This window comes from Chelon labrosus (genome assembly GCF_963514085.1).
Source record: "Chelon labrosus genome assembly, chromosome: 17".
In the NCBI taxonomy this organism is placed as follows: domain Eukaryota; kingdom Metazoa; phylum Chordata; class Actinopteri; order Mugiliformes; family Mugilidae; genus Chelon; species Chelon labrosus.
In genome coordinates this window covers 17975011-17988219 of record NC_140350.1, presented here as the reverse complement: position 1 = coordinate 17988219, position 13209 = coordinate 17975011, and the positions used below count along the sequence as shown (strand labels likewise).

The 13209-nt window shown below is 41.5% G+C and overlaps 1 protein-coding gene across 4 annotated transcripts in view; it reads left to right on the top strand.

Annotated features, from left to right (window-relative positions):
- The first annotated feature begins 833 nt into the window (after positions 1–833).
- Positions 834–13209, top strand: part of gabrg2 (gamma-aminobutyric acid type A receptor subunit gamma2) — a 30639-nt gene continuing 18263 nt past the window's right edge. For 3 of the 4 annotated variants that reach the window (XM_084565537.1, XM_084565536.1, XM_084565535.1), the window contains exons 1-4: positions 834–901; positions 3577–3797; positions 5043–5125; positions 7074–7211. In XM_084565537.1, coding sequence (XP_084421663.1) covers positions 860–901; positions 3577–3797; positions 5043–5125; positions 7074–7211 — 484 coding nt within the window. In that variant the 5' untranslated portion in view covers positions 834–859. The remainder of the gene's footprint in view (positions 902–3576; positions 3798–5042; positions 5126–7073; positions 7212–13209) is intronic. The other variant, XM_084565534.1, reaches the window with a different exon arrangement.

The window sequence follows — 13209 nt, the reverse complement described above, 5'->3', positions numbered from 1 at the left end:
TGATATATCTTGGACCTTTTCACATTTTGTGCAACTAAAAGCTTACAAGGCATGAGAACAGTCCGTCCCCCTTGCAACTTATCTTTCGTAAAAAGTTGATCTGAACGATCCATTCTGGTTTGTTGCTCTTTAAGACGTTATGAGAGCGTGTGCACTCGTGACGTCATGCCAGGGTATTCATAGCACCGTCAGGAAAGACAGTCCTCCTCCGGATGGGGATTATAGGCAGCGGCACTTCATTTGCATTTAAAGCTACAGCCACTAATTTGCTCGGTTGGAGTACGGTCTAAAACCAGGAGTGTAAACGCGTGGTAGAATGAACAATCTGTGTGATATTTTGAGCTGAAACTTGAAAGACACATTCAGGATACACATGAGACTTGAATGAACTTTTTAAAAATGGCTAAGATATGGGACCTTTAATATTTCACATTTCCTTAGTGGTGATGAATTCTGTTTCTTGAAGGTTTTGCAAAACTTTCCATTCCTGTATAGAGGACTGGGGCTGTTATTGTCGCACGAAATAGCTTCAGAATACCTTCAGATAGATTATATATCTCATTTTAACAATATATTTTATATCAACTACGACCACATTTCACTGCTTATTCAGCCTGTGACATAAATATAAAGCCAGTGTTATTTCACATTTGATTTCCAGACAAAGATGATGTTATCCAGCAGCCTTGCACAACAGGGAGATTGCTTTCCTTCTTTTTATTCAGCGATGATGATGTATACAAAAACGGATAAACACCTTCCCTGAAACTTGGTCTAGCGTATGAAAGATCATTTCTCGTCTCTAAAACGTATTTTCCTGTGCTTCTTTGCAGTCAAGCCGACGGTGATCCACACAGACATGTTCGTCAACAGCATCGGCCCGGTGAATGCCATCAATATGGTAAGAATCAGTCTGCATGTATAACTAAAGAGGACACTTTTCTGTCCAGCCGGCTTTCTTAATGAAGAATTTAAAGCCAGAGAGTCACGTTGGATAGGATTCTTGCTCAAGAGCTCTTCACCAGGGGAATATGTTTGCTGACATGGAAGACTGGGGGGGTCCATGCCCCTTGTAGTATAGCAACAAAATGTCAGCGAGCAACTCAACAAGCCCTTAGATAAATGCAGCGTCTTTAATCCGTCTGATTGCAATAAGCACCCCGTATATTTGAATACAAAACGCTGATTAACGGGTAACCATGTTGTGTTGCTCAGCAGGCCAGATCTCAAAGCGGCATATTTGCAGACGGCTCCGTGCACTGGTAAAATCTTAAGATGTTCTTGCTTTGTGTTTGCCAAGAACGGCGTCGGCGACAATCTGAGGTGTCACCTATTCCAGATATTTGTGGTTTATTCACATAAATATACCCTTCAGTGATTATCTTTGGGTCCTTGGTTGAAGATGAGGAAGATTTAAGGCTTTCAATCACCAAGTTTATTTTGGGTACCAATTGCCAAACTGTTTCTTTCTATACATTTTCCCTTAATGCAGTTTTATCAAGCTTTATGTCAGTATTTTTTTGTGATCTTCTCTTCCAGGGAATGCTTTTTAATAAAACGGACAGCAATACAGTTTAAATTGAATGGAATCATGTTTGTTACGACCACATTAGTTGTTTTACTCTAACACAATTGCATATTACTGTGAGCCAATATGTGTGGGAGAACTTATTTGTATCATCTTCCAAAAAAAAATATCCTATTATTGTTTTCCTTTTAGCACATTTTACAATTTTAGAAAAACGAAAAATAACTGCATTCTGGATGATTCATATAGGGAGACGCCGCTCCGTGATGCATTTTCATTACCACTGATAGCGTTACATAACTAAATATACAGCCGTGAAGCAGAAGTGATGACCGAAATAGAGCGTAACAGGTCATCTGAGAAAAACAGGAATAAAAGAAGGGTCTAGAATCAGCGTCTCTTCCAGGTTTCACATTGTTTTTTTTGGTATCATCCGTCCTTGCTGAGAAGCCATCACTGTTGTAATTCTGTAGAGCAGTATGCTCTACATGGCGACGGCTTTCCATTCCACTTAGCCCTAGCTAAAACACCCACTCTCAATAACTGCCGCCAGCCACGGTGACGCTGGAAGAAAAGCACTGATGGGATCGGTTGGAAAATGTGTGTTTGTACTCACACTAGTGAGTCTGCATACATGCATGCATGCATGCATGGCTGCGTACGTGTGACGAGGGAACTCTGGTGACGTGGAAAGGTTGACCGATTGCTTCAGATTCATATGCGAGGTGTGCGGTTGAGCCAGGGCGTTCACACGACGGCATGACAAATGGGAGGTTGGTAGTTTTTCTGAAGAGCAGAGAATAGGCCGATGGTGCGGGGGTGTGCATCTAAGCATGAACACAGTTTTGATTTCTTAATTATGCGTTAGGAATCTTTGAAACATGGCAAAGATACAACTAATGTGAGTGTGAGGGGGGAGGGAGGGACGGGACAAACTAACATAGAGAGGCTTTGAAGAAGAATCATAAATGGAGGCTTTGTAGCCAGCCGAGCCGCACAGTTCATAGCGGCTGTTATGTGGAACTGTTTGAATTAAAAGAAATATGATTCCTGAAAGTATAAATATATATATATAGAGTATATATGAGTTAAATAAAAAAAAAAGTAAATGTTTATCCTGCTTCGTGGGCTCCAGATAAAAATCCTAACCTTTCTCTCATCGTTGATTCAAAATGTCGGTCTGTACCTTGATGCTAAGGGGATGGGAGAGTTGCCTGGCGAAAATGTTTTTCAAATCTCGTTTAGAACTCTTTGGCGTGGATTTAGACTTTATTGTTGGGCTAAGCTTTGTCAGAGAGTTAATGCCTCCATGCCCTCTTGCACACAAATCCCCAGATTTTTTATTTTTTTTTCCCTCTCTCCTCCTGTACTTCACTTTGAACCTCAGGGCTAAACCAATCCAAATAGCAAAATAAATAAAGTCTGAAAGCTCTCCCTCTGTTTCACGGCCTCTCCCTTCACTCTCACGTTAGACCATAGCTCACCTTTGCTCTTTACTCTTCTCATGCCTCCATTACTTCCTTCATATATATGTTCTAACAGCTTCAATAGAGACTGAATAGGAGACAGAGGGTTTTGTCAAAGCTCAGGCGAAGTGGTGCCTCGACAGCAGGTTTTGAGGGTGGATTATACTTCAGTCAAACAATGGGACTTATTAATTGCCCCACTGAACATTTAATTTTCAGGTTGAGGGCGTCAAGATGGTCTTTTTCAACAGTGCTCTTTAGTTGGGACAAAGGAACTTCTTGGCCTGAATAGACACCATCTTGTCTGAGGAAGACGGGCTGTGAAAAGATGTTCTGGTATTAATTTTCCACTCGCATAGAAAAGTTCCTTTCAGACAGAAACACTGATGAATGCCTCGTTTGATTCGGTCTTACAGCGAGACTCCGCACAAAGTTGACAGCACCGAATGCAGTACTAGCCCACTGTTGGCAAGGGTGTTCCCTGACAAACAGCGACTTTGATGTGTGTCCAAAAAGCAAGTTTAGTTTTTAAACCACAGCCAAGCATAACAACTGGGCCCAAACTGTGTTTCGTGTCACCAGGAATACACCATCGACATCTTTTTTGCCCAGACCTGGTACGACAGACGGTTAAAGTTCAACAGCACGATGAAGGTTCTGCGTCTCAACAGCAACATGGTCGGGAAGATCTGGATCCCGGACACTTTCTTTCGCAACTCCAAGAAGGCCGACGCCCACTGGATCACCACGCCCAATCGCATGCTTAGGATCTGGAACGACGGGCGAATACTCTACACCCTCAGGTGAGACGACAGGGATGCCTGAGATGAGACGCACTTGCAACCAGCCATTTATTACTGTGTCAGCCCTTTTGCGTCGCGTATATATGAAGCTTGTCTTTATGCAAAACAATACAATAAAATAAAAGACAGTCCTTCTAATTATAATAAACAAAAAGCTTCTCCATCCTATGCTTGAATGATTGCTAGGACCGTGGGGATAATTCCTTCTAGCAATGTTAGATGAAAAAGCAGAAAATAATAACTGACAGTAACAAGTAATCTTTGGGACTTTTTTATTACGATATAATTTTGTTTTGTTGGCACTCATTATCCTTCCAGGGCTCTAACACAGACAACAAGTAGTGTGCATACTATAAAATGCATTTTGAAGTGCCCACTCTGTACAAATGATTCACTACATTGATCATCTTGAACAGGCCTTTGGGAAATTTTAACTTTCAGCATTTTAAGTTTAATTACCGTGCTGGAAATCTGCCTTCCAGGAATAGCAGGAAAGGTGTTACAGTGTTTCGGGGTGCTCTAACAATGGAGTATATGATTTAAAAGGTGGTATATATATTTTATATATAGTTTTGTTCTTTTAGTGTCTGAATTATTTGACGTAATTGCACAGTGACTCATTATCCAACAATAACTCTGACAATAGACCTGACAATAGATGGTTTCATGGTATAAAATAACCAGCAAAGCAATGTGATGCGCGTTAAACTAGTTGGCAGATTAAAGTGAAAATATTAATTGAGTGTATTATCTTGTTTGCATGCAGTCGTAAATACGGCGGCCATTTCTCTCCGACACCACAATATGTCTTCAATGATAAGAGGGGAGAAAGTGAAGTCTCCTGGACTCTATCAAGCCGTGATGGATGTTCTCCTGCGCAGAACACTACCTCTCCACTTCATTAATTTGTTAAAGAACTCGGAACTTAACCGCTGGTTAATTAGGACGGCCGCTGTGATTCGGAGCACAGTGATACATGACAATAGCGAGTGCATGGATGGGTAAAGTCCTCCGAGGTCATTCTCTCATTAGCAGGAAGTTTAATGACTTTGCCTTCAAACTCTGTCAAGTGTGAAAAAGAGAGACGAGCGCGTTGCTGCGAAAAACATCAGTTTAGTTTAGTGGCATTTCAGTCAGTGTTTCCTTATGTCATGAGTGATTATTTTAGCTGTTTTTAATCTGGCACACTCTTTAATGTAAACTATTTTTTGGGGGTGGTGGCGGTGGTGCTTTGCGTCCCTGCAGGTTGACCATTGATGCCGAGTGCCAGCTTAAACTGAACAACTTCCCAATGGATGAGCACTCGTGTCCCCTGGAGTTTTCAAGCTGTAAGTTTGGCTTTATGCTGATACCCTACTGTTTCACCCCTCCCTGTCTACCTATGTCTTCGCGCAAACACACACACACACGCAGTCTGGCAACGAGTAAGCAACATATGAGCATCGCTTAAGGAATATTTGTTAAATGAAATGAAACAAGCCAAAATAAATGTCAGATGAGTCATATGCATTTTTCTGTACATATGAAAAGACGTATGCATGTACAGTATGCACAGTATATGGTATTGTAAGTGGTTTAACAGAAAGGAGGAGCACTTGGCAGTCAATACCTTCCCTCCTTACTTGCTACAAATCTATATCTATATGAATAATGTGACCCAAAAACATTTATTAAACCATTTACAAAACCATTCGTTCATTCATAGTACTGTGTGTTAGCATTTAGGGAAGGGCTTCAATAATAGATTTGTCATTGCCAACTCAACCAAAGGCACCACTGATTGATTCCCCTGCACTTTGTCACTACCGTCAAAAAGACATTTAAAAAAAAAATGACACGGATCCAAATGAGTCACTGCCTCCACGCGAGGAGTGGATGAGGGGCAAGTTATGCTAATGAGGCCGCTATGTATCTACAGAGAGATGCACCATGGGATATTCTCCAGAGAGAATGCTTCCTAAATAGCTCCAGAGCACAAGAAAGAGCAACTGAGGGGATAGCAGGCCTAAAAATGGAACAGAGGCATTCATTTAAATTTGATGAAAGCCATGGATGTTTCTCAGAACTTTGAAAATTGCTTGATGTACAGTACATGAGCTCAGCCTCAGAAGCAGCAGGCAGAGCGGTGTGCAGCAATTCATCACGCGGCACATTTTCCCAGCACGTGCTGCAGAGCAACAAAGCATGGTACATTTACCGCTGCAGCATCTTTTGCAACGGCTTTGACTATAATTAGAGAAGATCAGAACACACCGTATGGTTGGAGAATTTACTGATGTGCATATTTTAGCTTGCTTAAATTTTAATTACTGCAGGTTTTTGGCAGCACTGTGTGGTTTAAAGTGAATTCACGACATTGAACTTTTTTTTTTTTTTTCCTTTTTTTGAGCACTGCTGTTCAAGCTTCCCTAAAAGACAGTGAATCAATAACACGGCCTGGATGCATTAACAGTGGAGGGGCAGACTACCTGCCTGGCTGGCTATAATGTGGCAAAGGGGCAGCACATTTCATCCCCGCGCTACTTTCAGGTCCGGCATTACGGGATGTCTGAGAGCACTCTAGTCGTAAAAATCATTTAAAGTTTGCACTGAGGAAAGTTCATGTGCATTATTCAGAACACTCCCACATCAGCCGCACTCAGCACATCAAGACTGAGCATTGCGCTTGGCTAAAATCTAAATAAGATCGACTGAAGATCATTACAGCCCGACTTTATCCCTTGTACTGGGGAAGATTTAGTCAGATTCTTGCTTAGAAGATTAGCTATCCTTTTTTTTTTTTTTCAACCCAACTTGGATACCAGACTGGCAATTACTCACAAACATTTGATTATGATAATGCATTGTCCAAGTGACTCAGTTTTAGGCAAGTGAGATAGCTCTTGTAATTCCAAAACATCAGTCGACAATTCACATGTAATGAAATTACTGAAATCCATGGATCAATGCTTTTAAGTCTGCCATTTATAGGAAGAGAAGTTTTCTCTCCAGAGCTGGACTGGGTGATGTTTTGTCGACATGTTGTGCAGGAGTTATAATGCTTCTTTCCTGTAGCAGTTTATTTGCAATCTAGACCACGACTTTGTGAATATGGATTAGTCTAAAACAAAAAAACAGACTGTCTTATAGAGTCCAGTCTCCATATATTTCCTAAAAAGGATGGCTGTCATGGTCTTTGAAATACATTGTCATTTCTGCACCAGGCTCTTCTCTCGCCTCTATTCTCTGAGTTTTAGCTAAAGCTCCGTGTCATTCTAAATGTTCTCACTTCTTCAGACGGCTACCCCAGGGAGGAGATTGTGTACAAGTGGAAAAGGAGCTCGGTGGAGGTTGGGGACATCCGCTCCTGGAGGCTCTACCAGTTCTCCTTTGTGGGCCTGAGGAACACCTCTGAGATCGTCAGAACTGTCTCAGGTAGGAAAAGACGTCATCTTTCCTTCCAATTAAAGACTCACTCTGTAAAGACTGTTGGAATGGATTGGTTCCTAATGTATACATCACCAATTTGAGTTAATTTCACTTTCTGGCCTTCTCAAATCGGCCACACCTCTTCAGTATCTTACATACATTTCTTTCCCACTTCTTAGCTATGCTCCTCCATTGTACCTGTACAAGTATAAGAGCTAACCGTCGTTCGTTGCATTCTCTACTAGCAAGGTCAGATGGATTTAAACGGTGGATTCCGGTTGACAATTCTGAGCGAATACAAATGTTCGCTGGAGGAAAATCTGCTGAACAGTGCTGACGTTTTTCCGAGCAAACAGTGTTTGCATGCGTATGCTTATTTGTTTATGTTCATATTCATGAGGTGTCTGTGAGTAATGTATGTAATGTTCTGCAAGGAAATGCATGCATGCTTTGTACTTGTCTGTGGTGTGAATTCAAGCAGGCCACAGAGATTCATTTTGGCCAGAGGAGACTTCATTCTCATTAGATTAGCTTCGTTACCACAGGGCCATCAGTTAGGTTTAGAAGCACTATTATCAGTTATATAACAGTCAAATCAATATCGTCATTATACTTGCCACCATTTCCAGATTAGCATTAGCGTGTACGTCATTGTCATTTAGCTTGATACTTTCGATCTAAGAGCCCGGTCTTATAAGAAGAAGGTAGGTAGTTTGATAAATTGGTAGCAGTGTGAAAGAATTACCAAGAATTGAATGCCTTTAAATCTGGATTTATTTTGTATTTTGCGTTTTTTTTTTTGGTTGCACGTGTATTTTACGGTGATCATTTTATTACGGTGGACTGCATGAACATAGAGCCAACTTTAGAGCAATTTACAGCGCCAGATAGTGGAGGTGGAACTCTCTCCTCTGATGAACAGTTTACTTGGAGGTTATATGCTGTACTGTTTTCGCTGGGGGTGTTAAATCTGTTATTCCTGTTAGGTAATCCATTCTACTATAAATACTATACTATTGGACACAACACTACATCACTTTAGTTGCATGCCATGAAAAAAAAAACACTTTACCGACCTCCTCAAATGTGGTTTTGTCATTTTAAATGTGTGGATACAACTGCACAAGAAGAATCTGATTCCTGGCCAGCAGCCAGTCTGTGCAGTGTAATGAGCATACTCAAAGAGGCAGAAAGAGTCTAAGGTGTGTTATGGTACCGCACGCTTGAACTGCCGCGGTGCAAGGTGATCAGAGAAGTAAAAAAATAAAATAAAATCTTTTGTCATATTTCTTCTTTGTCCATTTTTTTTAAGTGATAACAAAAATGCAATCTGTGTAAGAAGATGAGTTGTAGAGGAGAATTTGCAGAGTCCTCTGACTCTCTCTCTCTCCCTCCCTTTGATCGGGTTTGTTATTTCCACAAACCGCCATCTGCTCTCTTGTCAGAGCAGAGAACCTTGACTGTGGCTAAGAGACCTCTTGTCTCATTCTGCAGTCAGTCTGGGTATCTGACCTGCTTTGAGATTCGCAAACACAACATCTGTCTCAAAAAGCAGTCAGTTAGGGCATTATAATTACCCAGTCGTCTGTCTCTAGTGCTCGCCATGCTGTGGGCACTGCTTCTTTAATATGCCGTCTCACTGTCTCCCAGCTCCTCCCATGCATTTTAAGTTTGCCAAACATAATAATACTAGAAACATCAAAAGTAGTGGCGCATGTGTTTCGGTTTGCTGCTTTGATCGCTGAGGCAATAAATCCTCTTTTTTGACAGTACTCTCCAGTTAGTTTAGTTCTGTCTGTACTTCCTACGGTTCTGTGCAAAAGTTTTAGACACTGAAAGAAAAAAGAAAAGTAAGGACGCTTTCAAAAGTCACACCATCTGTTGCTGCAATCCTGTCATTCTTGTTTCTGAAAATAGGTCTTTGCACGACTCCGGCTGCATGTTCGTGATCAATGTTACAAAAGAATCCACGATAACAGTGCTTCTAAACCTGAAACTATATGTGCTACCATTATAGGTTACCTTCCTTGCTTTAATGCGGTTATTAGAGCTAATACCACCGCAATATTAGAGCTAAAAACAGCACAATTCCTTTAGTTGTTGCTTTGGACACTGATGTGTGAGTGAAGTGTCATTATACTGCCGCTGCATGTTCCCATCTGGACTGGAGGAGCTCTGGTAGCCATGGACTGCAGACTACATGTAATATTGCCACTATGGGATAAATAAAGGATTATCTTGTCTTATTTCTCTTTTTATTTAAGCCACTATGTTGAATCAGTTGAGGTGAGTTGAAATAGGTCAGGTGAGGCAACAAAGGGCCTCATAATGGTAAGCTAAGCAGACAGGCAGGCAGGTGAATTGGCCTGATCCAGACAATGATGACTGTAGCAGATAGCCGGAGGAAGAGACTGCTTCTCACACACAACCAATCTCTTCTACAATCACACATCTGAGCTCTCGGAGTACCTCATTTTTTTTTTTAAATAAAAACAAAGATGATAAAAAGCGGCGCATGAACACAGAACGACTGAGTGATATTGTAACGAAAGGGGGGGGGGGGGTTAGTGGGGACATGCCATCTGCTGCTCTGGTGCAGCTGTGTTGTAGCTTTTTATAAAGGCTATGTCTGTTTTTATTTGGTTTCTCTCCCCTCCCTCAGCCAGTGTCCAAAGGCTTGGTCTCTCAACATGTCACTTCACATCAGGGCTGCCTGCGCTGCCTGCAAGCCCATACCTGCATTTTCAAACACGAACATTTGCATACACGCACACACGCAGAGTCCTAAAGTAAAAAAAAAATTAATAAAATAAAACAAACAAAAAAAAAAACGCTGCTTATGACAAGAAAGGACTCTTGAAAGGACACCAGAGGAGAAAAATGCCAAAGGCGTTGCAGAGGATTTGAATGTCAGTAGGTACTCAGCTAAAGGAGCTCCCCTCTCACTCATCTGTTCGGCTGGAGTTCAGGGATGATCAGAAATGTCACAGTGCGGGCTAAGACCGCGATAAAAGACATTGAAAGCTGCAGAAAGAGGACGAGCAGATATGTAATAGAGCAAAGTGACGGCATCTTCTCTGGTCTTGCAAAGAAACATTACAGAGCGGAATCCATGTAGCGCGCGTGTACAAAGGTCAAGGATGTGAGTGAAAATACTTTATTCATGTTGCTGTGGTCAAAAAGAAAACTACGACACATTTTCAAATGGCTTTCTATCTTTCCCATAGTTTAAACAGTATCTAAGATGCAGCGTGGTTAAGTATTATGTGCAAAGTGTTTATAGACACTTGACACTGACCCAAACCTGGCTAAAAGTAAATGCGTTCTTTACATGAGGCATGGCTGCATTGATACATCACAAATGCAAGCGTTGGATGGATGGAACGGAGGTAATGGAAGACGTATTATCATGGAAAAACAAATGAACAAGTGATTTATTTCATCTAGGAACCCGTGATTAGTTGTTTTGTTTTTTGTCAAGTTCCGCTGAATAATGTAGCCTGTGGGGTGCATTTGCAATAACCATCAAATACTATCACAGGGCCCCCTCTGCAGCTATTATCCATCTTTCACATTAGTGGGATAAATGAGCATAAAACAGCATTGCTTAGATGGGCAGGAGGTTTTTCCTACCGAGCATAAAGGGAATCGATGCTGTCTTTCTTTGTTTCTGTTTTTTTTTTTTGCGTCGCAACAGCTTCACTTTCCAAAGCTGTGAATCATGGGTTGGTGCAAGCGGGACATGAGGTGGTTAATTTGCTGCCCTTTTAGCTGAGCACAAATGTACTCTCGGTGCATCAGCCAGTGGTACGTATCTTTGTGTGTGTTTGACAGTATGAGTGCTTCGGTCCGCGCCTGTGTCCATGAATTATTGCATATTTTTATGTCCATTTTCCCGCATGCACATTTCAGTGGGCACTCTCCACTTTTTTATTTTTTTTTGTATGTATGTATGTATCGGAAGCTATTCTTAGAGTGACCTTCCAAAAGCCATGTCGTGCAGCCCTGTTGTCTGTGTGCGCCCGTCTGTGTGATTCGGTTTGAGTGGAGAAAGCCCAGGGACACATCAGTGGCCTTCTCCGGATTACGGAGCTCCACAGTTTCCAGATGATTCTTTGATGGGGCAAAATCTGGAGGCATTGTGGTTGAAAGGAAGTGGCTCACAGTGTACACACACTCTCTCGCTAAGCACAGTCACCCTCTGCGAAGCTAAAGGATTCCCCTTATAGCATGGCAGTGTGCATCATTGTTCTATCTTTAGGCTCTTGGTCTTGTGAAAGGGAACCTAAACTATAATTTCTAAAACGCACACACACACAACAAGACAGCTAAAATAAGTAATACTGATACAGTTCTGCTGCAACAAAATAGTGCAGTCATAAATATGGCGTCTGCAGCGTGCAAAATATGTTGTATATATATATATATATATATATATATATATATATATATATATAGTTATCCAGTTCCTACCGTATGTCTTACAAAGGTGTCTTTTTTAGTTCATGCCATTCGTCACCGAGTCCTTGGATAATGTTTGAGTTCTATGTTAGCAGAATATAACATTCAATAGAGTTTTACCAAGGCTATGTTTGGTTTTCGCTTCAGTGCCAAACAGAAAAGCTGCTCTTTCAAGGAAATCCACTTTTTAAAAAAAAAAAAAATGGAGAGAGGACAAAAACAATGTGGAAACGGCGACTTGGCGTAGGGAGGTGTGTGAAATCTCTCCGTGTGGCAACGGTTGTGCCACATACAGGTTTCGACAGCAGAAATCCAAAGCACATGAAATGATGCCGCCGAGACAAGAGCGCTCGTCGCTGCTTGCCTGGTTTAAATTAAGAAAAGATGGAGGAAGGCAAAAAAAAGCAATAAAACCAAAATGCCTGCGCTTTTTTTTTTTTCTTTTTTTTTCTTTTAATAGTTGCTGAGACACTGAATCCCTGATCAAATAAAACACCCGTGAACGCTCCGGCATATTACATGAATTATCTTCATGAGTAATGTCACGAAAGAATTCACAAAAATATAAAAAGAGAGATACACAATGAAATCAAACCACATGCAAACAGGATATAGGACAATGTTCAGATATTGCTTTATGGTTGCACCGTTAGTTTCCTGCCATATTTACACGGATTAATTTAAAGTCGCACACAAGCGTTGAGGTAAAAACTGCCAGTCTTACTGGAGTTGACTGAATATGAAGGAAAATTTATATTATTTTAGTAAAAGTAAATGGACACTAGGTTATCCCTGACTTTATGCCGCGTATGAAAACAGTCATTTAACGGGAATAATAAGCTGCAGGCTTTTATCAGGTGATGATCGCTCCATCTCGGAGGTTTAGCACTTCTTAAAGGTTAAGAAACAATCCATTAGCCGTGGTGTGACTCTCTAATCTCTCCCTCACTTCATCCCCTTTCTTCCTGTCTGTGAGTTCTCCCTCTTGCTTCTGGGTGATACTTATGATGGGCAGGAGTGGGAGGAAAAATGCTCTGACTCAGCCAGAATCCTCCTTTTGTGGAGTTAAATACCAATCTACAGTCCTCCCCATGTACTCTCCTGTGCTCCGTACACACATCCTAACCCATCACACACACTACTATTCACGTTTACAAGTGTTTGCGGCATATATCCACCCAGACCTCCCCATCCTTTCTCCTGATTTTTATTTTGCACCCGGTGTATTCCTGTGTCCTACTTTTTACGCATCCTCCCCTCCCCCCCTTCGGTTCCTCTTTCTTTCCGCCTTTCTCGGTTGACAGTCTAATAAGCCAGTAATTAACACCTGAAAACAGGGAATGATAGGCCATAAGAGGAGAGATTGCTTTGGGAAAATAAGGCTCTTGTTTTCCTCACCATCGACCACAACCTGCATATAAAAGAGCACCCTGTGGTGCAGAGCAAAAGAGCCCAGATTTAGAGAGATTTTTTCGTCTTGTGGCCTGTTGGACTGTCAGTCCTGGTTGTTATTTCATGGTGGACAGACCATGAAGCACACAGG